General features: G+C 49.4%; 1 protein-coding gene across 3 annotated transcripts in view; it reads left to right on the top strand.

The window, feature by feature from the left end:
• The window catches only part of OTOF (otoferlin), a 71,329-nt gene that overhangs the window by 15,579 nt on the left and 29,206 nt on the right, over nucleotides 1–26,544 (top strand). For 2 of the 3 annotated variants that reach the window (XM_042832626.1, XM_042832624.1), the window contains exons 4-6: nucleotides 7,023–7,122; nucleotides 10,645–10,856; nucleotides 25,017–25,090. In XM_042832626.1, coding sequence (XP_042688560.1) covers nucleotides 7,023–7,122; nucleotides 10,645–10,856; nucleotides 25,017–25,090 — 386 coding nt within the window. Of the gene's footprint in view, nucleotides 1–7,022; nucleotides 7,123–10,644; nucleotides 10,857–20,812; nucleotides 20,843–25,016; nucleotides 25,091–26,544 lie in introns of all 3 variants that reach the window. The other variant, XM_042832625.1, reaches the window with a different exon arrangement.

The following is a 26,544-nucleotide window of genomic DNA, read 5'->3' as shown; positions in this document are numbered from 1 at the left end:
ATAAAATGATGCTTTGCAGGCTTTCGAACACTTTGCATTTTGTAATGCCAGAAGTTGAGGTTGCTCTGAATGAAGGCCTGGAGAGGTTTGTGTTTGGGTGCTTTCAAGAGGAGATCTTCCTTAAGTTCAGAAGTCAATTTTAAAAGAAGACCAGAACCTCCCACAGATGTTTTCTTCCCAGCACAGACACATCTAAGGCAGCTGGGACAGATTTCCCTCATGCTGGGACCATCTCCATTTGAGTTCAGGAGCTAACAGCAAACTGCAGGGCAGATCCAAGTAGGTGGGATGGACCCTTCCCAGCAGAGGTTTTGAGCTGCATCTGGGATTTTGTTTGTGTTTTTCAATTGCTCACCACATTTTTGTTCATTGAGTAACGTCAGATTTGAAGAAAGGGGCTCCTTGAAGATTCCTCAGCCTCACATTTTAGTTTCAAAAGCAAATAGAGCCCAGGTGAGCTTCTGATCAACCCCAAAAAGGCCAGAGCTGAGGGAGGTGATGGGGTCACTGCCACTGGAGTTGTTCCAGAGCTGTGGGGATGTGGTACTGAGGGTCAGTGGGCATGGTGGAACGGGATGGAGGTTGGGCTTGGTAATCTTGGAGTTCTTTTCCTACCTGAATGACCATAATGCTGATAGAGGTAAACCAGTCGCTATTCTGGCTGATATGATTCTTGAACCAGCCCAAAGAGCCTTTTTCACTGTACAGCCAGCTGCAGCTTCATCAGTAATCACCCAGCTCTTCAGCCAAAGCTTCCCAAGTCACTCAGCTCATTACCATCCCTTTCCCACCCAGCCTTTGTGGCTGGCAAGTCAGAGATGACAGTGGTGAGTGTACACAACTGTTATTATTTTTGCAATGTCTGGATAACTTGGTGAAATCTAGGACAACCCAGCTGTTCCATCTCAGCAGCCTCCAGATATTAAAGATACTTCAGTGAATTATTATTTTTTTTTTTTTCCCAAGCAAACTGCTGCCAAAAATTCTCATTAAATACCAGTGGATTTTTTATTCACTTTGGCAGACAGGTGGAATAGCATAACGAGTGCCAGCCAGCCCTGTCTTTTTGAAACGCATCCTGTCAGGAACTAATTTGGGATGAGGTTACAGACCTGGTTGCTAAAAGTGACAGCGGTAACGTGGATGCACTCAGGCTTCTGCACAGTGTTTGATGTGGTGGCAACACAATATTTTGATTAAGAAATGAAAAGCCTGCGAAACTTGTCATGGTGGGTGCTGGAGCTGTTGCACACATGGTAAGACCCCAGCAGCAACTGGAGGTGGGAAGCTGGCATCAGTAGAGCCCTATGGAACCAAACCTTGTCATTGAATCATAGAATCATAGAATGGCCTGGGTTGAAAAGGACCACAGTGATCATCTAGCTTCAACCCCCTGCTACGTGCAGGGTCGCCAACCAGCAGACCAGGCTGCCCAGAGCCACAACCAGTCTGGGCTTCTACATGCACAGGGAGCACTAACAGCACTGGCTGGGCTTTCAGGAAGGGGAAGGATGCATCCAAGGAGGCTGGTATGGAGCTGCTGCAGTTGCTGGGTATGCTGGAAATGAGTGCTATGTGCACTGCAGGAGGTGGGAATAGGTGTGCAGCTGGGATGACTCGGAGATGCTCTACACGAGCATGGTTGCTTGTTGGACCAGTGATGTTGTGTCTGGGAGTTCCTTGTTTTAGAGCTTTTTGTTGTTGTTTTGGTTTGTTTTTCTGTCTTTGTGTTTGGTGCAGAAAAAAAAGGAAAAAAAAGAAAAAAAAAAGGGTGTTTAGTTTCAGAGCTTACATCTTCCTAGAATCATAGAGACATTAAAGGTTGGAAAAGATCTTCAGCATCCCTTAGTCCAACTGTCCACCTACCACCAATACTGCCTACAAAGGATGCTGAGAAACTGGTGTTGTCCAGAGAGAAGCAGCAAGATTGAAATCAGAGCAGAGCTGCCTCTCCTGAACTCACCAGCAGCTCTCTGGCCTATTGGCCAGCAACATAGAAGCTGGTCTAATCACACAAAAACAAATGGGAATTTGCTGGCCACCACCTTGAAGATGACATGGGTCTACATCTTGCTTTAATGCTGCAGCCCTTGCTCTGAGGAAGAGGGAACTTCAGCACTGGCAATGCCTGACAGGGTTCAGCATCCCCCAAAATGCTGTCTGTCCTAAGCTGCACTGAGCACACAGAGGGTCTTGTAGAAAGGCACAGGCCACAGAACTGAAGAGCAAAGCATGGCATGTTGTGGGGCGTCCAGAAGTCACAGACCGCCCTGATCCATGGCTCTAAGCACAGAACCAGCTGGGCTGGGTCTGAAACTGAAGAAGTTTCTATAGTCTGATAAAATTACGAGTGACCCAGAAAAACTCCCTCACTCTTTCCATGAGCAGAAACGCAAGGGGAGGGAGCAGGGCACTCAATGAATTATGAAACACTCGGAAGTGAAAGGCTGTGCAGACAAGTGCTGAATATTTCATGCCCTCTTTCTGGGCTCTTGCCTGCAGGAGATGTGGGCTGGGAGGGGTTCAAGGAAGGAAGGCATCACCCCAAACCTCACACCATGCATCTTTCTGGTAATTCTCACACATACAAGCTGACCTCAGGTCTGTGAGCAGAGCTGGGTAGTGCAGAGGCACGTCTTACAAGAGCTTGCAAAGATGTGTGAAGGAAGTGTTGAAAGGGCCAACATCTCACTTCTGAGGAAGCAGGAGCAGACGCTCATTGCCTGTTTTCATGGTTCAGATACTGCAGCAGGGGAAAAGCTGTCAAAGAGCCAGAACTGGTGCTGAGATTCCTGCTTATATCCAGTCCTGCTGCAGTAACAGCATGCGATTATGAGCACATATGGGCAGCATGTGCTTTTGACTGTAGCTCGGCTGAGAGAGCAGCAAAGTGCCGGAGGTGGACGTGATGCTCTTCCAGCCTCTGGGCTTAGAATCACAGAATTATAGGGCCATAGAACATCCTGAATTGGAAAGGATTCATAGGGATCATTGAGCCCAACCCCTGGCTCCACGCAGGACCACCCAACCCAAATCCTATGTCTGAGAGCGCTGACCCAACGCTCCCTGAGCTCCTTCATCTCAGGGCTCTGCCCACTGCCCTGGGAGCTGTGCCATGCCCACCACCCTCTGGGGCAGAGCTTTTCCCTAACCCCTACCCTCCCCTGACATAGCTCTGGAGTCTGTACACGCCACAAGCATGCTGCAGATGGTTTCTCACCTCATGCCACAAATCCTTGTGATGCTGGGCGGGAGGATGATTATGTCCAGAGACTGTATTCTCACCCCCTGCAATACAGAGCTCACATTTCACAAGGAGCATGACACTCAGACATGTCAGCTGAAGTCTGTCTGGCCAGTGACCTAGACAGGCTGAGAGGAACGTGATGAGGTTCAACAAGGGTAAGTGTAGAGCCCTATTTCTGGGGAGGAATAACAGCACACACTAGTACAGGTTAAGGGCTGAGCTGGTGGAGGGGAGTTCTGCAGGGAAGGACCTGGGAGTTCCAATCGACCAATGGTTGACCGACAGTTCACCAAAGGTTGACCAGCAATTGACTAACAGTTGATCAAAGGTTGAACATAAGACAGCAGTGGGCCCTGGTGGAGAAGAAAGCCAATGGGACCCTGAAGTGCATTGCACAGAGCATGGCCAGCAGAGCAAGGGAGGTTCTTCTCCTCTCTGCTCTGCATTGGGGAGGCCACATCTGGAGCACTGAGCCCAGTGCTGGGCTCCCCAGTTCAAAGAGGACAGGGAACTGCTGGAGAGAGCCCAGAGGAGGGCTGCAGAAATGGTGGGGGCCTGGAGCATATTCTGGTGGGGAATGAAGACTGAAGGGAAGGCTAAGAGGGGATCTGATCAATGTTTATCAATATCTAAAGGGTGGGTGTCAAGTGTATGGGGTCAGGCTCTTTTCAGTGGTGTGCAGTGATGGAACAAGGGGCAGTGGGTGCAAACTGGAACATGGGAACTTCCATGTAAACATGACAAAGAACTTCTTTCCTGTAAGAGTGCCAGAGCACTGGAACAGGCCGCTCAAAGAGGTGATGGAGTCTCCTTCTCTGGAGATATTAAAACTCATGCTTTAGTGTGTTAGCTGTTCTAGGGAACCTACTTTAATGGAAAGATGGTCTGGTGGATCTGCAGAGGTCCCTTCCAACCCCTATGGTTCTGTGATTCTGTTTGCTTCTCTTAACCTGTTTCCCTTACAGCACAGCAGGAGGGCTGTGTGTGAAATGCCCCCTGGAGACATTTGCTCCCTGTTAGAGTCTGTGGTTCTTTTCCTCCTCTCTTTGCTATGCATTTTGACAGGGTCAGATCCAGATGTCTCTAGGGAGTGCTGCTGTCCAAGCACATTGCTGCTACAGTGTCCTAAAGCCTTGAGACTGCAGATTTCTGCAGCTCCCACGACAGCTACAGCAAGGACATCCCCAAGCTGTGCCCCAGGTCCTAAGGCACTGTTGGTGTGAGATGACATAGTATGAGATGGTCAGTGCCACCAACTGAACCCATCACCAATACCACACCTTAACTGACTCATGGCTGGAGTTTGCAGCCTACAGGGAGAGGTGGATATTTGTTCACCAGAAGAAGTATCCAGAAGCAATAGGCACAGTCTGTGGCTTGGGAGATTCAGGTTGGATGCTGGGAAAATTTTCTTCCCCAGGAGGTTGAGACAGACTCAACAGGTGAGCAAAGGGCTGGGGGATCTGCAGCCCCCCAGGTTTGGTTGGAGAAAGCCAATGACCATCTTCAACACAGCACCAGTGGTGTCCATGCTCAGTGTAGAAAGTCTCTTCCACACAGCAGGTCTGAGCCAAACACAGCAGTCCCTGAACTAAAAGCTCCAGTGTCCTGCTGTGAGATGCCTTCAGAAAAACTGCAGCCCAAGACTGGTTTGCTGCTTGGAGGAGCAGGTGTGAGCCCCATGCTGAAGGGGATTTCAGATGGAAAATATATGTCCAGCTGGTGTAACCTGAGCACAGGCATATTCACACCCCCCTGCAATTGCAAAACAAGGCAAGGTAGCTTGAAACCACTTCAGAGCACTCTGCACAGCTTAAATGGAAAGTTGAAATGCCCCAAGCTGTGGTGCTGTAGTTGCAGCGTTATCCTGCCTCCAGCATTATCCTGAGGATGCTAAAGAGGAATGTGGAGGCAGCCTGAGCTCAGGGCAGGTTCTCTGGAGATCAGGCTGCTTCCAGGCAGCTTCAGCTCATTTTGCATTTCACACTACACTGGTAAGGGGTGTTCTCACCTATAGACATCTTCGGGGTCCACAGTGGTCTAAGAAGAGCAGAGAAGCCACCACCTCTGCACCTGAGAGTTGTGCAGCATTTTCAAGGGGCTGATGATGCTCCCCCTGGGTAGGCCACGTGGTGAGTGGTGTGTGATGGAACGACAACAAGACACAGTCCTACTTCTGGTCAGACACCTTGGGACTCCAGGCGGGTCCATCTCCAAAGTCAGTGCAGACACAGCACCAGAGCTGGGGCTACATGGGGGGTGGGAGAAGAGCCCTCCATACACCAGTGCGTGTTGCAGGCAGTTCCCATCTCCCTCTTTGATATCACATCCTGATAAATCAGCAAAAAAATCCCCCAAAAATCGCTTAACCAGCAGCTATTTTTATTATTTGTTTTTGCCAGAGTAGAGCACTGCAGGAACATTTGCATGCCATCAAACATCTTTGCTATCATCAGTCTCATAGCACTGGAGGTGACATGCAAGGCCAGTGGTGTAAAGCAATGCCACATTTCATGTTTCAGGACCTTTTTCACATTGGGTGTCTCTTGATTCACAGCTGGCTCTTTGCTCAGGCTGACTCAGCCCAGCCTGGGAAGATCCCTCCGGTGCAACACCAGAACACAGAGAACATAAAGTCACAGCTCTCTGACAAGCCATGAGCCAGCAGATAAGTAATGGCTTTTATTAGAGAGCTCCACGGTATCTACTGTGGGTTTTGATTTAATGAACGTGGCTGCTTTTAGTGCACACTGTGCTGCCCTCCCTGGTTGCGAGAGCAGTGGAGAACAGAGAGCCCAGGTAAGATTTGCGAAGAGCAATGAAATGTCTTCAGCCTGCTCATCCTGCAGGAGTTTGGATGGTGATCAGATGCTTGGGGAGAAACAGGCATGGTGGCTGGGAGGTGTTGTGTGCTCTCACCTCAGCCTTGGCATTTGTTGCAGCCCACAGTGGAAGTCAGCATGCCCATGCTTGAGCCCTCAAGCACAAGAGTAGAAACAAGTACAGAAAGAAGAAATAGCATAACAAACCCTTGATCCATACTTGCTGTGGATGTCTCCCCCGAGATATGTGGTCCCAGCTCAGGCTGTCACCTATTGCAGGAGGTGCAACAGCCACATGGGAACTGAGTTTGGTGTGGCTCATACACAACAGACCGCAGAAACAACAATGATGTTATAGGATCAAATCAAAGGACCACCAGATAGTTCAGATTTGAAGGCTCTTCTGGAGTTCTCTAGTCCAGTCTCATGCTCCAAGCAAGGTCAGCATCACCTGCAGCAGGTTGATCAGCTTTTTATCTAGTTGGGTCTTGGAAAAAGTAGGATGGAGACAACACAGCTTCTCTGGGCCCTGCTCTACTGCTTTAGGGTATACAGCAAGCTGGGACATCCAGATAGGAAATCCATGAGTACATCCAGCAGGGTGGCACATCAGATGGGATATCCAGTTTGGGTTCCCTTATTTGTACGCTAGTAATTTAAGGCTGATTGTTCTCAACGTTTCCTTTTCTTTTTATCCCAGCAGCACTGCCAAAAAAACGGCTTCTCCTCTGCCTATCTCTTTAATTACAATCCTTGGCCCTGCATCTCCTGTCTAGATCCTCAAAAGGCCAACACGATGCAACATAACCAACTAACTAGCTAACTGAATAAATGAAGCAACCCAAACAACCACACATGCTCTGGTGGCTCTTGGCCATCAAAGTGCTTTCCCACTGAAAATGAACTCTGCTGGCTGCTCACTGCATCTCACCTGACTTTTCTTTGTTTCGTAGGCTTATCGGCACTTTCCGGATGGTCCTGCAGAAGGTGGTGGAGGAAGGGCACGTGGAGGTGATGGATACGCTCATAGATGACAATAATTCAGCCATCCAGGTAGGTTGCAAGGAGAAAATGGCCACAGCTGCCTTTCGGATTTGGTCCGTCTGTCCATCTGCATCTCCGCCAGCCCTTTCTATGGGAACAGCCAATCCTGTGTTGTGCACCTGAGTGCCCAAATCCTCACCTTATCCCATTACTCTTGGTGTAAATGTCAATGGATCTGCAGCTGCAAAGGATTTTCTGCAGAAGCAAAATGAGAACAAATCCCCTTTCTTCCCGTTAGGCTGCACACAGACGGGGCAGTTGCTTGCACACAGCTCAGAAATAACCTGGAAATGTCCTGTCACCAGTGACCCAGTCTGGATCTGCACCCTTCATTCCCCGAACTAAGGGATAGAATCCCCACCTGCAGCTCCATGCTGCGTAACTCAGCACATTTCAGGCCTGTTTAATGCATCTCATAGGAACAGTTTTCCATGGAGACTGCATTTTATAACTTCTAAATACAGTGACTTTTGGTCTTGTGCATCAGAAGCCATGGTGTTTTGACTAGACACAAAAACTTACCCTCCTTCCTCTGCTAGACACAATACCTTCCTATTCCTTTATAAGCAGCTTTCCAGGCTCAGCATTAAGATGTGCAATTGCATGTAGCACTTTAATTGTATAACCCTTGTGTTAATGACAAGCAATTAGCAATAAAAAGACCAATGGTTTCATTAGCAGGAGGCATGAGCTGGCTTGTTCTGTGAGAGTAAAGGGAATGAAAGCAGAAGGAAACCAGTCCTAAGGAGGGAGAAGAAAATGAAGAAAGCACAGACTGAGGATGTGATGATGATTTCAGGACTGGAGAAGTCACCTTCTGATATTTCCTTGGTTTTTCCTGAAGTCCATGCAAACATCCAAAGGAGGAAAATGCCATATATCTGGAATGGACTGCCCAGGGAGGTGGTGGAATCACCGAGCCTGGGGGTGTTCAAGGAAAGGCTGGATGTTGTGTTGAGGGACATGGTTTAGTAGGAGCTATTGGGAATAGGTGAACGGTTGGACTGGGTGATCTTTTAGGTCTTTTCCAACCTTGGTGATTCTATGATTCTATATTCAGTATCACAGGGGGTGATAGGAAAAATCAGCAGATGGAAATTCAATCTGGGCAACTTCTTGATGTTGAAAACAATGACATTTTAGGATGAGCTAACTTAGGACACTGGGTGGTTGGACTGGATGATCTTTCAGGTCTTTTCCAACCTTGGTGATGCTATGATTCTATGACTGAGGAGGTTCCAGCACTGCCTGGTGCCTTGGAGCCTGGCTGGACACTTACTGGGGCAACACAACAGATGAAGGGAGGTGATTTGCTGTCCTTCACCTCTTTACAAGCCAAAAGCATCTAACTGGAGGCACCTGCAGGACAAACAATTTTCCCCAGCCCATGGCTGAACATGCTCACCAACTCCCCTCTGAGTACCCGAGGTCTACATCCTCGCTGCATTTATTTATTTTTTTTAATTGGTATCTGTAGAATGCTCTGGAAAATATAAACGCTGAGTGTTGTGCATTGCTATGGATCAGGACAGCACTGGCAAGGCAGATGTGACAGGAAGACAGATGAGATGGTGAAACCCCCACTGTCTTGTGCAGATTGCAAGCCATGTGCATTCACACACCCAAATCTTGGGTTGCAGGAGCTCGCTTGGGGCAGAAATGCCACGTCCCTTTATTTCCCCTTCATTTCTGGGACATCTTTGCTCCAAGTCTCCCCTGTTGAAATCAGAGCCAGGAGGTGAGAGTGTGTGGTTGCATTTTGGGCTTTCGGCTGGATTTCAGTCCCTTCTCCCATTCAGTCTCCATAGCAACTTCAGGGGCACAGAGACAAATGAGCTTCATGAGCTCCCTCCCCAAACCGCTGCTGCCAGGCATCGCTCCAGCAAGGGGCTGAATTCAAACTGAGGGAGCCCTGAGGAGAGAATCCAGAGGGCAACGCCTGGGATGTCTGCTTGGAGAATGATGGTGGAAATAGAACAGTGGGCGTATGGAATGACACGGAGTTGTTGGAGACCCCCCCATGGCCACATCTTGAACTCAGAAGAACAGGGGGCTGAAAAATGATGGGATGTTTTGAGGAGGTGGAGGTGGGCAGAAAGCAATTTCCAGACACAGCTTCGTCTTTCTGCAATCAAACACAATGGAAGGGTCGAAAAATGTTTTTTCTTTTTTCTTTGCTGACTGCAATGCATTGCTGGCAGCTTCCAGCTGGCCCTAATAACATTATTGACTTGTCCTAGCAAAGGGCTAAAAAGACCACAGAATTGTGGAGCCAGGAGTTATTTCATATTGGTGTAATCTGGCCTTCAACAAGAGAGCCTCTGGGACAACTCAGAACTCATTATTGTCTCTTCAGGTGGGGGAAAAATAAAGAAAAAACAACACAAAAATGATATTTGGAAGTCCAATGTCAGAGGAATCCAACAGCACTTCAATGAATCATTTCTCTGAGTAATTTTCTTCGTTGTCACAACTCAGAGTTTTCTTCACGGTGTGGATTTCTCTCAGTTTCAGCTTACACCTAATATTTTCCCTTTCAACTAGCGATGACTTGAATAAAGTCAGCACAGCCCAAAACAAAATCACGCATTTTATTGCACTGACAGTTTCTCATTTCTTTTCATGCGTTCCTCCGGACCACCTCCCATGTTTTCCAGCCTTTCATCCTCCCTTTGACGAGCTGAGGTTGGAGGCATTCAGGATGCTGTACCTCCTCTGAAAAATACAGATGAAAAAATGAAGATTTTCTGCAAAAAGAAACAAACAAACAAATGAAAAATACCACCCAAGCAATCCTTGAATTGCAGAGCTGGAAAGGAGCATCTCACACACCTTCCCCAGGGCAGAACCCATTGCTCTCATGGCATTTCTCCCCGAGGTGTCTCTCATCTCTTCTTTAAAGCCCCTGCATCCATCACCCTTTTCCCTGCAAAGGAGTCTGGTGCTGAATTCTTCCTTCTGCAAGGAACATCTTGTCCTTGTGTCTAAAATCGATTGCTTTGGCATTCAGTCTAACCTGCAACTTAGAACGGAGGTGGGGAATGGTTTCTGGTTTTGTTTGGCTTTAATATTTGTAGTAGATGTTTGCCTTTCAAAATGCGCCTGTTGTTAGTGGAGATAATTTTCTGATTGTTTTGACCAAGGCAGTGATTTTAGAAGGACTTTGTACACTAGGACAGAGGTGGCACTGGTGGCTGTTTGCAGCAAGATGAACTCTCACATACTTGACTGGGCTTTAAATGTTGGGATCTTGTCTTGGAAAAACTGTTCAAGATCTCTAAACCAGGCAGCAGCCTGGTGCAAATTGTGGCTGAGTAAGAGGGGAATGAGCATGGGTGATACACCAACCAGCCACCAACCACCAACACAGCATGACCTTCACCTGTTGATGGGGAAGAGATTTGGGGAATTGAGGCAGAGAGGTCAAAGCAGATAAGGCAACAGCTCCTCCTGCCTTGCAGGTGTTGCAGGACCTGCCTTCCTCCCTGTGTCGCCCTTGGGGGATGATCCTTCCTTCTTTGTGTCTTGCAGACCAGCATCTCCATAGAGATCAGGTACCAGGCTCTGGATGGAACAGTGGGCACGTGGAATGACAAGGAATTCCTGGAGACTCCCAGTGTCCACTCAGAAGGGGACGGCAGGTACCCTCTGGAGACAGACAGCCTCCTCTCCGGCCATCGGCAGAGCACAGACGGGTCTGTGGGCAAATCCAACCAGCAGTCTACAGAGAGAAGCTTCAGGAGGTAACGTGAAAACCAGTGCACAAAGGTGTGTGGGAGCAGCAGGGATGGGGAGGGCTTGGCTTGGCACCAAGGGACAGCACTGCCCCAGCACCTGTGTAGCTCCACATCTGAGGAGCACCACGTCCCACAGCCATCAGGAGACCCACGCCACAGCTGAAGGTGAGAATGGCTTGTAAGGGTCCACCTGCAAGTGCTCACAGGTCCCTTTGCTCCAGCATGCCTGCACAGCACAGAGTCTTCCAGCAGGGATCCAGGTTTGGAGCACATGTTTGGCTTGCACACGTAGTTATATACAGATCTGGGGAGGATTAAAGGTTCAGTTGTTGGCCAGGCCTCATCTTCCTGGATGTTGATAGAGCTATTTGCAGATGTCTAGGGTCTTGCATCTTGATGGGGCTCATGGTTCTCCCAGGATTCAACTCCCCCAGGGCAGGAGGTGGAGGTGAATGAAGCTGCAGCTGTATGGGGACAGGAGGATAAGTTGGCCATGAAACTAAAACAGTGCAGATTCTTCAGGAGCAGAAGGTGTCTCTGACCTGCTGGGAGCATTATGAGTGTGCATGTCTCATGGTGAGGCTGGAGGAGAAACTAGGGATTCTGGAATAGGGAAGGTGACAGGCCCTTATGTCTCTGTGTGTCACCAGGCTTAAATGAAATCCTGTCCCAAATGCAGTGTTGTGGCAGGTGAGTCCCGTTTGCACTAGCTGAGGACCCTTTCCCTGTGATGGCACATGGGAACACATCCAGTGCTCTAAGGGTACTGTCACCAGCTTTCTATTAACTTAAGGCTCCTTGGCATCACAGGAGAACTGGTGGGGAACCCTGATGTTTTCTAAGCCCATAGGATGTAACAACAGGTGAAAACAAGCCCATGAGTGGTCCCTTTCCATTTCTTGACACAGAGCTGCTGTAACCAGTCACAAATGCAGGCTGGTCATTGGCATGGGTGGAGATGGCTCAGGACTGGGGCACTACAGATGGTTGTCCACTGGGATAAAGTACAAGCTGGGATTGGTTCTGCCGTGAGCTGTTGCTTATGGATGCTCAGGGCTGTGAGGAGCCTCTACCACCTCAAATGCCATCCATGAGGCCAAGGCACGGATGGACACTGAGGTCAAGAGCCACAGTGATGCTGGCTCAATTTCAGCACACCCCAAGCTCAAATCCTGACACAGCTCTTCAAGTAGAAGAAGAGTTTTGCAAGTGTAAAGCCACTTGTGCATATTTGTATTGTTTTCATGGGCTGCTAAACCAGATTTTCAGCCAAATTTACAGTAGCCATGTTGTCCGTGACAATGACTCCATCTGCCTGTCTCCAATAGCTCTTGAGCTGAACAGGAAGAGTGGAGACCTCAAGGTCCACTTTGCTCAAAGTCCTGTGGGAAGAGATAAGCAGGTAGAGGGGAAAGGTTGCACATGGGGCAGGCAGAGGGAGCACAGCTGCTCTCCCAGGACTGTACACCCTTGGATGATTGTCACAGTCCAACAGCACGCAAGGAAGCAGCAGGTCAGAGGCAGACAGCCCTGGTGTTTGCAAACCCATAATGGAACCCAGCTTGGAGGGGTGAATCCAAGCATAACCATATTAAACAACTGCTTTTCAACAAGCATTTACATCTCTAGCACTGCTGAAACCATACGTCCCCCACTCTGAGCTTCTGCAGTGGTGTGCTTCAGCAGCGTTTGCTTTCTTCCTGTGTTTAGCACTTTATTACGGCCATATAAGGGCAACATTTCTTTCTCCCCACGGTGAGAGATTGAAGGAAGTTATCCCCAGCTGCTCACATCATTCCTAGGCACTTAATTAACTGTGTGAATTGGGCTGAAACCTGCGAGTTTTTAAGCAAATGAAAAGTGCACTCTTTTCCCAGCTCGGTGGACCGTGATGCTGCCAAAGAGAAGACGATGCTGAAGGGATTGGAGAGTTTTCCTGCAACAGAAGCCTGCAGGGTGTGGGATGAGTTGTGCTTAAAGGTTCTGGGAAGGGGCTGTAGAGTCCAGCTAAGATGTCCAGCTCAGGTGGGAGGTGGGAGACAGCTCCTGTAGCCCTACGGATGCTACCAGGACACATTTCAGAGAGGTTTGCTGAGTACCCCTGCAGGATGCACAGGGCACGTGGTGGCTGCAGGCTGCTGAGTAGGTGCAGGACTCTGTAAGGCTGGTTTGCATGTCCTTGCCAGTGGAGAGCAGACACCTCCAAAAAAGCAAGGCATGTTCTTTCCACTGTCCCAAACAAGGCAGAATGTGGATGATTGCTCTAAAACTCAAAGATGGCCCAGGGTTCAACCCACTGCTTTGGTCCCAAGGAGCTCCCCTGTTCCCTCCGGATGGAGACCTGCCCTGCCTCAAAGCACTTTGCTCTGCCCTGCTGCTTTGCACTCATCCTCGCCAATCCAGGTTCTGTTGGTCATTGATGCCAGCACCAATACGAACAGTAAGCAGGGAAAGGGCTGACGTTTTCCATGTCACCACTGTCACAGGATGGAAGAGGACGAGATGTATTATCACAGCGAGGATGAACTTCTGGGAGAGGGGGACACCCTCAGCCAGGGGTCCCTCAACACGAGGTAGGGTGCTGATGGCAGTGGCGTTTGCGGTGCTGTGCTGCTCCTGTCCCTGCAGATGTGCCACAAGCATCACAGCTGGATTCCCACCTCTGGTGGGGAATCGTGATGGGGCTGTTGTAGAAGCATCCTTGGAAAGGATGCTGCCAGGAGGAGCACTGGGATCCCAGAGAAATGGCCTTGGTGTGGGATGACCTCCCTGTGACATGCATGAAATTGTGATGTCTCTTTGCGGTGGTTTTTCTTGCTATGCAGTGCTGATTTACTCCACATCTTGTCCCAGAAAGAGTTTGAGAAGAGGTGCAGCAAAGAGAAGTTCAGGTAAACCCAAGCAACAAGCTCATGCCACAGGCCAGACCCAGAGAGCAGACTGAAATTTCCCATCCAGAACCTCTGTTTGGATGAGGCAGAGTTGGATGCCAGGTAGTTTGCCTCCAAAGGCAGGAGTGTGTCCCTGCAGTATTCATTTTGCTGTGTAGAGAAGCGTGGCAGTTTTTCATACCCAGAAAGCAGGAAGAAATCTTGGCAGCTCTGTAACTGTGTCTTCACAGGCTGTTTCCATCATCTGTTCCTCCTAGGGGGGACTTCAAATCCAGCTGAAGGCATTGGGAAAATCTCCCTGGATTTCCAAAGGCTGTCAGCATCATCTCCATCACAGAGCTCCCTCTTCCCTCGGCTCATTAGCAACAATCATTTTATTATTCAGCTGAATCCATTTGCTGAGGGGAAGCAGAGGTGGGAAAAAAAGTGGGCCTTGATATGTGAAGAGCAGCAGCCAGGACCAGGAGCATGAAGATGGCCAAACTTCTGTCTTTACTTAAGAGTTTGGTGCTGTGTGTAGGCAGATGGGAATGGGTGACCAGGTTAATAGGATCACTGTCATCTCCTGTCATTGGGTGGCTTAGACGGTCCTTAGGTCCAGGGCCTGCTCTGGGGGGGAGATGGTGGGGATGATGGGGATGTTGAGGGTGATGGGGATGCTATGGCATTGAGCAGTTTCCCAACAGAACAAGGGTTGTGTTACATCCCTTCACCACCCTGCCCTTCACACAAAGCCCACAGGGATGGCCATTTGCTCCTCATAAAGCCACAGCATGGCTCCTGGTAAGAAAGTGCAGCTGCAAAACTATTTTGCTCTTTTTCCTCCACAACAGGGAAAAAATACCAATAAGCCTGGAGCACCTCCTGTGCTCCCTGCTGATGGCTCAGGCAGAGACAAATAGCACAGAGCCGACATCAGGCTGCAGTCAATAATGTGCAGAAAGCAGGCTGGAAGCCTGCTTTGTGTTCAGCAGCAGCAGCAGCCTCGGAGCTAAATGGCATCACCTCCAGCAGGAGCTCTCCAAAAACCCATAGTGGACTGCTCAAGGAGGCTACAAAAGACCTCACCCTTTGTGGTCTCCTTTTATGACCCATCATACAGGAGCTGGTGCCTGCTATTTCATGCTGAATAACAGCAGGTAGCTGTTACTTTGGGCACATGTTCTTATAGCACAGCCTCTGTGCTTCTTCATGGCTTAACCCCTGTGGGCCGATGGATCCCTTAGGAGCATGGGATCACCCTCTGATTGCACACAGTAGGTGCAAACAGCCTGAATTGGAGACTGCAGCACTGCAGGAGCTGCTCTTATTGTTCCATCCACGAGAACAGGAACCATGTGTATTTATTAAAAGCAAGCCATTATTCCCTTATTTCTATGATATTTGAAGGTTAGGTTAGAGAAAATTAGGGAGAGGGAGGTTTTAGCTTTGTGCATGAACGTCTCTGCACCAGGTCACAGAGCACCTCCCTACCATCCCTATCACAGCTGGAGTCCTGCAGCAGACTTCTGCTGACCACTTCTGGCAGCTCTCTGGGTCTCATGTGGGCTCTGTGCCTCTGTGTTTTGCACAGAGCTTTTGGGCAGCCGAGCAAGATGGAAATGAGACAAGAAGGCAGCTGTTATAAGCGAGGTTGAAGGAAGCCAAAAAGCCTCTCCAAAAAGCGAGATGGTGTCATACATTGAGGTGCACTGAAGCAACACGGATTGGGAAGAAGCAGACAGCTTCAGTATTAAGGAGCAATTCAGTCCTTGTGACTCTCAGGAGCAGCCGAGAACAACACTTGAGACAAGAAGGCATTTTCCTCTTCTTTTCTTTAATGTACAAGAGTTTGCCCTTTGTGCTTTTGCTGGGGAGGCAGTCGGTGTGCTTTGGGATAACTGAAACCTAGCTTGGAGCCCACTGCCTCCATGCAGTCAGCACAGGGCACAGCACCAACCCAACACAGCCCTTTCCAACCTGAGCCACTTTTAGAGCAATTTTCACCCCAGGCAGAAGGGAGGAAAGAGGTTAGGATGGATGGGACTGGTTCCCTTCCACTCTAATTGGGAGCCTATCCAGATCAACCAGTATGACCAGCAGAAGGAGGTTCAACTCAGTGCTTGTGGGTCTGCAGGCATGCATGGATTGGTTTGCAGTGTTGCTGTGTTCCAAGGTTATTCCTGCACCTACTGTTTTAAACTGTAGTACAGTGGAAGCTTTCTAACTTCCCATCACGGTCTTTTTTCCTCTCTCTCTGTAATTTCCCAGCCTTGGAGATGATGCAGAAGAAGAGCAGCACACTAGGTAAATACCCAGAGCAGACCTGTTCAGACCGTGGCCCTGAAGCTCTGCTGAGATGCTCTCAGAGCTTTGCACTTCCTTAAATCCAAGCTTAAATGTCAGAGCTTTGAGACTCAGATAAGTAAAATCTAGACCTATGCATTTCTCCAGGGCTCACGGTTCAGAGCCTGCTCGCTGTGCAGTGTCCAGAGCTGCAGGGAATGCTGGACTGCCCAGATTTCAGTGGGATGGGGTTATGCACGTCACAGCTGCTGACCACCTTGATACTGAGCTCCCAGGAAGCATCACCTGATAGCTGTTGACCTTAAAATATTCATGGTCAGGGCAGAGCTCTGCAGCAGAAAGCAATCTGGTCCCAGTGAATTATTGATCTTGCCTTTTCTTGTGCGTGCCCAGTAGTCCTAGGCCATGCCTGACTGGGTGCAGTCTCCTGCAAATTATCCCTTTGGGTCACTTGCTCTAAAGCTGGGGTCATTGCCAAGCGCTGGCATTGAACTTGGTGATGAAACTACCTGTGATGGATGACAGTGAGAGGCAGGATTCCCTGCTTCAGAGCTTGGGCACCTCTCTGATCAGCCTGCGCTGGTCGATGGTACAAAGCTCTTTGTTTGGCTTTCCAGAGCTGCTGTGAATAAAGAGAGGTGGAAGTTAGGGCTGTTAGGGAAAGCTGGTATAACCAGGCAAGTTTGGGAAGGTCCTTCTCAATTTGAGTAACCAAGGGAAATGGTCTCCCATCAGCCCCAGATTATCAGTCCCTGCCACATTTCCCCATCCATTTTGCAATCCTCCCAGTAAACCATGGAATTGCTAGGAAGAGTACACTCCTGAAAAATTGGAAATTGGTGTCCAAGCAGAGAACTTGCTGCTGCTGTGAGTCCCAGGGCAGACCTCCATGGCAGCTGTTAGCACCTGCAATTTATGTTGGCTCCAATTTGATCCAGTGCAGGTCTCTCAGATCCAGCAGGAGCAGGGGATGTTGGCAGCTGCCAGGTAGTCCTGCGGCTCCTGTGGCCTGTGCCAGAAGTGCAGACCCTGTGACCAGATGGACTTTTCCTGAGTGAGCATCCTAGGCTGAGAATATCCAGCAAAAGTCACCAACTATCAGCTATCTTAGAGTACGTTCTGGCAGGGAACTGTGGTTTGGCAACACTGGCATCCCCATACAAAGGAGATGTCACCATGAACTTTATTGATCAGATAAGTGTTTGACTTGCTGAGGGTGGCCTACTTCAAGAAGCCTGACATTGTGGTTGTATTTCTCTCTTTCTCTTCCGTGCCTCACTCAGGATTAAGTTTAACGACGGATACAAGTCAGTAGCAAGGTACCAACATGTCATGGCTGGTGGCATCCTGACTTTTTACTGTGGGGGTTGCTTTTATCCCATCCCATTCTGGTCATAGATTCACCAAATCCCAGAGTGGTTTGGATTGGAAGGGACCTTAATGCCCATCCAGTTCCAAACCCTGCCATGAGAAGGGATACCTCCTGTCAGATGAGGTTGCTCAAATCCGCATCCAACCTGTCCAGTCACCCCATGTCGCAGGCATAAAAACATCCCAGATTTGGGACACAAGCTAAACTGTGTTAAACCCCAAATCTTTGTGCCAATGGACAGCTCAAGGGAGGATGTGCAGGTTTCACCATGAAGAGCTGCCTCAGGCTTAAGAGAGCAGAATAAGGGGGGAGGACCTGGGTAAAGCAGTTTCAGGGGCTTTCTATGGGACCCAGGCATGCCTGCAAACCTCTCCCATGTTGCATGGCAGAGCGAGGCAGATCCTGCCTCTACAGACAAATCCCATGTAACATGGTGAGGATCACCCCTGCCCGTAGGGCTAATGTACTCCCAAAGGCATAGAATATGAGTAAATTTAGCTAGTATGGATGGGTCCATGATGATGATCCTAACCCCAACTAGGGCAAGGGAGGCCTGAGGCAAAGCATCTCCAGGGCAATTTGGCTGAGTGCTGGCTGGTGGGGGAGAGTTTGCAGCCTGGCCAGGGACTGGTGTGTGGGAAGGGTCCTGAGTCCCAGGACGGGGCCAGTCCTTGGAGGAGATGCATTCTGCTGTTCATTGCTGCTGCTCAGCAGATTGGGGGAGGTGAAGAAGACGCAGAAGGTGAACACTGTCATGCTGCTGGCAGGCAGGGCCAGGGTGATTACAGAGAGCTGTGGGATATTGCCTCCTCACTATCTTGCCACACAGTGCTGACCAAGGCCAGAGTGGTGAACACTGCATTAAATGAAACTTCTCAGCAACACCTCTGGAAGATCCTGTCGGGGTGGGGTTGAAGCCAATGTTCCCTTCCCCTGTCCCAGGGGCTCCCATGGGCTGTGGGAGGGCATGTCCATTCGGATGGGTGGCTTTGATTCTTCCTCATGTTCATCCTCCTGGTTGTGTCTCTTCCAAACAGCGAAGACCCTGAAGATGCCAGGTACTGGGGATGGTGTCCCTCCTTTGCTCAGGCCCTCTGGGCACGCTGTGTGCTTGCATGAGACATGCATGTTAGCATACCAATCCCTGCATGTTGTCTGGACATGAGGAAAGGACCTAACTGCTTCCTGCCCTCTTCTTGGGAACAGAGCTTTCTTGTATTCATTCCATCCCATCCTCTCCAAAGGGCAGGTAGATCGTGTTCTCACCTATGCCCAGCAAGGACATATTTCCTACTCAGGGACTTCCAAGGGAGATATGGTTTAGTAGCTTTTGGTAGTAATGATAATGGGAGGACAGTTGGACTAGAGGATCTTGTAAGTCCTTTCCAACTTTGTGATTCTATGATAATATTTATCTGCTTGAATAGCTATTAACCCACTCACTCAGCCATCTCCTCATCCATCCATCCATCCATCCATCCATCCATCCATCCATCCATCCATCTATCCATCCATATCCAACCTTCCCTCCATTCATCCCAGTACAATTTGAGGTACCACCTCATCTTAATGCTATTTTTTCCATCTGTCTATCTATTTATGGATCCATCTCAATACAATCCACCTATATCATTGTGTTTCTTTCCATTTGTCCATTAATGCATTATCTCCATCCATCCCTCTATCTGTCCACTCCTGTATAGGTCTACCATCTGTCCATTCATTCCAGTGCCACTCCATCCCCCCATTCACACATCCATCCATCTCTCCATCCACTCATCCATTCATGCACCCACCCACCTTCCCATCCATCCACCCATTCTGTCTACCCAGTCCTGGTGCAGTGAGATCTCGCTCTGGCATGCTGGTGAACTAGGTTTGGTTGGTTGCATGATGTTTGATGCTGATGGAGGTTTTGAGGGGACAAGGTGGGTGTGGATCTTTGTCACTGCAGCAGGATGAATCCCACTGAAGGAATCGATCTTTCTGATTGCAGAGCTAAGGCTAAGGGGAAAGAGAAAAGACACCTCACCTTGCCGTTCAGGTACCTGATTCCCCCATCTCTGCCTGGGGCTACTTTTAACAGTATTATTGCTTTCCACTGAAACAGCTCCAGGGCAGGACTCAAGTTCATTTGTGCTCACCAGAGTGCTTAAGATCAATTTGCATGAAGCCACAAAGTAAGAATTCCCTGTTGGTGTCACTAATGGGAAATCTGCATCCTTTCCCAGTACAAAAATGTTAAATTGTGGCTGTTTGCAGTCAGAGAAGCATCCTTCTGCAGTGAGGGGTGAAGTGGAAGGGGCAGGGGGTGAGGGATGGGACAGAAAGAGAATAATCTAGTGTTGGCTGTTCCACTGGGGCCCTTGAAAAAGAGTATCTGTACTTCTCATGTAGTGCAATGCTGGGTACTTCTGTACCCCCTGCCACCTCCCAGAGCAACACAGCTCACGCACCCAAGGATGCTGCTCTCCAATTGGGCATGGCTGATCAGGCCCTGCAGCATCCTGGGGTGGAGGCACCTCCATAGGAATTTGGAAGGATTTTAGCCACAGCTGGGCAGGATCCTGCACAGGTGAAGTGTTTGGGGACACAAAGCCATTCATTCACATCAGCAACCCACGGGAAGAAGCAGGGCATGATTTAAGGCCCCTCCCCAGGCAGGGGCACGAGGGCAGGTGATCCACCTGAATCACTGGCATCAGTGCTTGCTTGTTGCCATGCCAAGCACAGCTGGCAATGGAGGCATTTCTGCAGTGTGCTCCCACAGCAGGTGTTGGTGCACGTGGAGGGCAGCACTGACAGCCCCAGGAGCAGCTCCTGGATGGATTTCCTTGTCTGCTTCCCAGCCCAAGCTCCAAGCTGATCCTTGTCCACCTGGGCTGAGCTGAATGGTTCTACTCTTCCCAGACCTAACTTAGCTCTGGGTCCTGGCCTCTCTCCTGTGCAGGTCTGCTGGACATCACCTATCAAAAAACCCACTTCACACATTTTTTTTAATATATTTTTTTTCTATGTGTTTTTGCAGCACAAGCAAAGACAGGGTCATGCTCCACAGACACCCTCCCCATCTCTGCCCCCAGCACAGACACAACCATAGGGAGAAATGAAGCAATGAACTGTAACTAAAACTCAGCCCTCCTAATTACCTTCGACAGCTGGTTAATTGCTTTCTCCTCCCACTTTGCTGATGCCTTAAAGGGGAGATTAGGCAGAATAGAAAGAGTGACTAGGGAGGGGAACAGGGAGGTGAGGTTGGGGTAGTACTACAGCCTGGGGATGGAGTTACTTGAAAGTGTTTGTAGGGCTCTGTAAGGGGAAAAGTGTCTTCTTTTCCCTTTGTGGTCTGATGAAGTTCTTGATATGCACTGAAATTTGCCTTTTGTCCCCCTGATGCATGGCCCTGGCTCCAGCAGAGGCAAAGAAAAGACAAAGGAGCACAAGTAGGTTGGCTCTTCGTGCTCCACCTCTTTTGCTTCCAGCTCTTCTGGCTTACTTTGTGTTCTTCACATATGTGGCATGCTCTCCCTTTCTCTGAAGCTGAGAGTGCCAGGTCCAGAGGAGCTCTGGGTTTCTGAGATCTTTGGGGCAAGGGGGTGGTTTGGGTGCAGATTATCAGCCCAGGACTGAGGAAATCAGACTTAATGTCAGATTTATAACTTCAGTGCCCACAGGCCAGCCTGTTGCATCACCCATATAGGTACTTCTTCAGCTCTTGCTTGTTTTTACCCCAGCTACTCGTGCTGTGCCCACACCAGGCTGTGTCGGAGCATTCTGCAAAGAGCAGTGTCCTGTAGCTCTCAGATGTAACAGATCTGCTGAAACTTAAGCTCCAGTCTCCTGAGAGTGCAGGCTGATATCTGCTGCCCAGAGGCAATCCCTGCCCCAGCACAGGGTGTTCCCAATCAGCGTGCTCTCTTCTGGCTCCTATTTATTGCACTGCTGCTTAAAGTCAAGTTTACGGCAGCATCTTGCTGTGTTGGTTGTGCATGGACAGGCACTCTTTACAAGAGTGGAGGCAGCACCCACCTGACAGACATTCATTCCTGAAGGGAAATGAACTGTGAAGGCCCTGCTCTCTTTCCTTGCTCTCAGCTCCCCAGTAAAAAGCAATGATTAAAGTGTCCTGTTCAGCCATGAATAATTAACCAGCAACCTGCAACTAGATCTTTAACTAGGAGCTGGCCTGGAGAGAGGCTGCTTCCAGCTCCCTGCACATGCCTTCAAATCTGCTTGTCCCTGTGTGCTCCCCTCCTGTAAAGCCACACGAGGCAACCCAGAAGGGACAAAGCCATGCTCTTCTGTCAGCTGCAACTGGTGGATGTGCATTTTGTCATTAATGGGAGGCAATCTGTTTGCTCAGACACAGAAAATCTAAGGGAAGAGCACGGTGGGTGGGTGTTCTGGTGTCTAATAGAGGATCAAGCTTTCTTGGAAGCCTGGCCTGACTTGGGAACACTGTACAGTCCTTCACCCCCAGCCTCACATGAGTCCTGCTACACAGCAGTGGGCTAGCAGCTTGCACTGCTTTGGAAGGGAGCAGGCAGGTGAGCTGGCATTCTTTAGCAAACCAGGCTAAAGCTGGGCTGTGGCAGAGGGGGTTGGTCTGGGTGACACTATGCTGCCTGTGTTGGCATCTCAGGTTCACTGCTCCTCATGCAATATTCACATGGGGACGGTGTCAGCTCGCTGCCAGCTCCCCATCCACACTGCAGAGTGGCTGTGGCTGTTTCTCTCCTCATTTTAGCCTGGTGGGAGGAACACAGGGTTGGCACAGCCTTTCTTCAGCACTGCCAAGACCCTGTTGTGCCTGGAGAGGAGGTTTGGTGGGGGCCTCCATCCGTGCTTGGTCCCAGCCTGCATATAGGGATGGCTGCACCACCGTAGGTGTGCTGCTGGTGGCTCTCCTGTCACCACTGAGCTCTTCTTCTGGAGGAAGCCAGGTCCTGGACAGCTGACAAGGTGAAGGTAGTACCCTGTGGGATGGGAATAGGGAAGGGGGGTAGCTGTGGGATGTATCATTGCTCACCTGGCTTGGAGAAGGTGACAGATGGGACTTGGGAAGGGGAGCTGATGGGATGGATTATTGGGGCATCTGCCTGCAAAGCATCTAGAATGGCATTCTCTTTGCTGTTTGTTTGCTCTTTCCCTTCTCCTTGGCACTGCCAAAATTCACAGGAATCCATTTTCATTCATTTCTTAATTTTATTTTTCCCTGTGTGGCCTCCAAACTGCCACTTCCTAGATATCTCTGGGGCCCTGCTCCTCGGAGATAGCACCAGGAGGGGCACTGATGGGGGAAGGATGCAGGTGGGACTGAGATGAGCAGCAGGGAGATGTGATTGGGGTGTGGGAGCCACCTGAAGCTTTCTCCTCTGAGGGACCTTGTGCTGTCTGAGCTCTCCTCACTGTTCCAGCCGGAGCCAGTTCTCATCTTGTGAATGAGCTGGAGGCTGTCAGGATGTAGATTTCCCATCTCTGGTGCATCTGATGCAGTTAAGTTGCTTTTGGGGATAGGTGAGAGACTGCTGTCTCCTCAGCACATTCACTATGGCTCAGCTGGCAGCGAGGAGTCACTGACTGCAACGCACATCCCTGCAGAAGGAGCTGGGCTGGGCTGGTCCTGCTGGGATGGAATCAATTTATCAAGGTTGGAAAAGATCTCCAAGATCAAGTCTTCATCACCCCAACCTACCGAGTCCCAAGACTAGAAGGAGGCATCCCTGCCTGTAGCTGGGGGGTTGGAGCTGGATGATCTTAAGGGTCCCTTCCAACCTAAACCATTCTATGATCACTAAACTATATCTCACAATGCCCTCTCCACATGTTTTCTTCTACATAGCCCCAAACCACTCTCATCATTCCCACATCAGACGCTGTGCTATCCAGGACCCAATACACCCTTGGTACCTTTGCGATGAGCTCCCAGTTTTGGGTCCTGGTGAGGCACACACAATGTCAGAGTCTCCCCAGCTGGTTCCTACTGGATCCACCACCAACTCTTCTGCTTTGTTTTACTGTCCAAGGAAGTTTGCGAGGCCCTGGCATAGGCAGCCCAGAGAGCTGTGAGTGCCCCATCCCTGGCAGTACCCAAGGCCATGGATGGAGCCCTGCACTGATGGGAAGTGCCCCTATGGCAGAGGTTGGGGCTGGACTGGTTGTAAGGTCCTTTCCAGTACAGTTATTCCATGGTTACAAATCCTACTCTTTGTCCTTCCTCCTGCCTATTGAGAAATTGCCCCTCTCCGTGGATCCCATGAAGGAATCACAGTTACAAGAGGCCTGAGTCCTGAGCATTGCTTTAATTCCAGTTAAACCTCAGCTGTAAATAATTCCTTTATCTTATACTAGACTGCTGCCCTGCTTGAATACCACCTCCCCCCTCACCTTGGTGAATACATTATTCTCCTATTCCCCTTAATTTTCTTCTTGTTTGCTCTGCCTCTGTCTGCAGCCTGCAAGCATCCGGCTGTTATTTATCTGCATCAGGTGAGCTCTGATGCCAGGACTTCTTTCTCCCAAAACAGCTTTGACTTTTGGCCTCAGGAAGATGAATAAAGCTGAGGTGGGGAGATCCTCAAATTCTGGTGCTATTTCCCAGCACGTGGGGAGCACAGCTGGATCCTGCTTGGGAGTCAAGTCCTTCTTGCTTCCAAACTGAACACATGCATCAAACCTGCCATATTTTTGCAAACATCAACACTTTCAGCACATGGGAATTTTCCAACAACAACAAAAAAAATCCCCATCACCTTTTGCTTTTGGGACAGTCCCCCAGGGCATTTCCTTCAAGTACTTCTCTGGCCCTTTGCTCTTTAATTTAGAAGGGAGTTATTGCGTGGTTTGACTTCTGCTTGGTTTCAGTTTTACAGATACTGTGTTGGCTTTTTTTCCTACCAGCACTCTCAGCTGAATTTTGAAACTAAAAATCATCCTGGTTACATTCAGTGCTGATAGTTTTCATCAAACCTCTTGCCTCTTTGCAACAGCAGCATGGACTTTCATCCAAATACCAATGAGCCTTCTCCCAAAAATATCTGCAATGTTGTTATTACCAATAGCTATCGCTGTTAGATGTGTATTAGGGAGCAATCCACTCTGCAGTGCAGAAATGCCATCATTTACTGAGCATTGGCTTTTATGGGCAGTTGGTATTACCCTGCAGTACAGTGCTGTATGCAGGTTAGGGCACTGCTCTGCAATCTGGTGCTGTAACAGCAAACCAGAAGCTAGGCGTTGAGCTCATCTATGTTGTCCTGATCCATGAGGCTGTGGTGTAACAAACGCCAAGTAGATTTTTTAGTACAAAGATGGCTTTAGGGAAGTGTCCTAAGGAGCAACCTCACAATGGGGAGCAGCAGGAGTGAGTAGAGAGAGGAGGCATGGGGCAGGTGGAAGAGTTTGCTGGCTGCTAATGCAGTGCTACAACCATGTTTTATCCAGCTCAGGGATCAATACTGAGGAAATACAAGGCCTTTGTTTGCTGTTGTCTCTGTTGGTCTTTCAGCTGATATTTCCTCTCTTGCTTCCAGCTGTGAAGGGCTCCTCTTGTCCCCACACCCAGCAACAGCACTGAAAACACAGGATTCAATGTTTGATCCTTTTTTCCTCTTACAGAGCTGGGAAAGGAGTTTTTTCAGCCATGAAGCTTGGCAAGGCACGTCCCACAAAAGATGACCATCGGAAGCAAGGTGGGTGCTGGGAGAAGGCTGTTCCTTCATAGAATGGCTTGGGTTGAAAAGGACCACAGTGATCATCTAGTTTTAATCCCCCTGCTGTGTACAGGGTCACCAACCAGCAGACCAGGCTGCCCAGAGCCACATCCAGCCTGGCCTTGAATGCCTGCAGGGATGGGGCATCCACAGCCTCCTTGGGCAACCTGTTCCAATAGATTCCAATCCTTCCTCCAGTGTGCTTTTCCACTACCTCCCAGGAAATAATCTGAGAGACCCTATGAGGGGCTCATGTTGGGCACAGCCAGCCACAACCCAGGGATTGGGGAGAGAGTGTTTGGTGCACAAGAGAAGAGCTGAAGAGCATGGGGGAAATGGGAGGAGGAACTGATGGAGAGAATCTCCCACCACGTGTAACTGTGGCAGTCCTGCAGGTCCAGCAGGCAGCCTCCAGCTTATTTTTAGTGGTTATTTGCAAACATGACGACACAAAGCATGATTTCACCCTCAGTGCGCGCACAGCGTGGACGGGCTGAGCTGCTGTGGGGCTGTCCATCCCACACTGAAATTGGACGCCTTTCTGGAAATGCACAGAGCGTCAGCGATTGGAAATTCATCGCTGTTTCCATTCAGAACAAAGTATTGGGTTTCGATGACAAAGAATCAGGAGAATGCCTTTTTGTGGTGAAGGATGAAATGTCATTTTAGATACTGTTTCTGGGCGACTTCCATGCGCCTGCTGGCAGCTGATATTCACACAATGGTAGCTTCTTCCCCAGCTATCCGTGTGTTTCTTGCATGCTTTGCCAGGGCTCTGCTCACCTCACACCATCTCTTTAGGGATTGGACAGGATGATCTCCAGATGCCCCTTCCAGTCCCTGTGATCCCATGATTTCATCTCTCAGATCCTTGCTCTTGCCACCTGGTGAGGGGACAGGGTTATAACGGCAACCTGCACTGAATCTCATTCCATTGAACCAAATGCTTCAGTGCTCACTGAGTTTCCCGAAGGCCAAGCATAGGCGTGTAGTCTCAGAACAAGCTGTGTGATAACAGAAACCCTTCCCAGAGTGCCCAGGACCTGAAGCCAGCATTCTTCCTATGCCATTGTCTGCTTTCCTTATGCTGCCCCACACAAGGGTGCCGGTCCTGCTCACATCCAACAGACAGAACAAATTGTCAAAACCCGCCAAGAAGTGTGCTTTTCTGGCCAGCTATTTTCCACCTTGGGAAATGACCCCTTTCTCTTGTTGTCTCATACCCCTCCACCCCAGAGCTAGGCAGTTTGTTGTGTTTGCAATTGCAGCTAGAGCTCAAATGCTGTTTCACCCTTTGACGTCTGGGTTGTTTCTCATTTTTCAGTTTTCCAAAGCTTCACAAAACCACACGTTGCCTGGGCAGAATGACATGTCACATGAAGCAAACCTATTTTTAATCCCTTTCAAACCAGGCTGCCTGTGAGCTGACCTGG

The sequence above is a fragment of the Centrocercus urophasianus genome, unplaced genomic scaffold, assembly GCF_019232065.1.
Source record: "Centrocercus urophasianus isolate 14NV4802_14NV808 unplaced genomic scaffold, USGS_Curo_1.0 seq_39, whole genome shotgun sequence".
NCBI lineage: Eukaryota > Metazoa > Chordata > Aves > Galliformes > Phasianidae > Centrocercus > Centrocercus urophasianus.
Note: the sequence above shows the minus strand (reverse complement) of the source record. Positions and strands in the feature narration are given on the sequence as shown.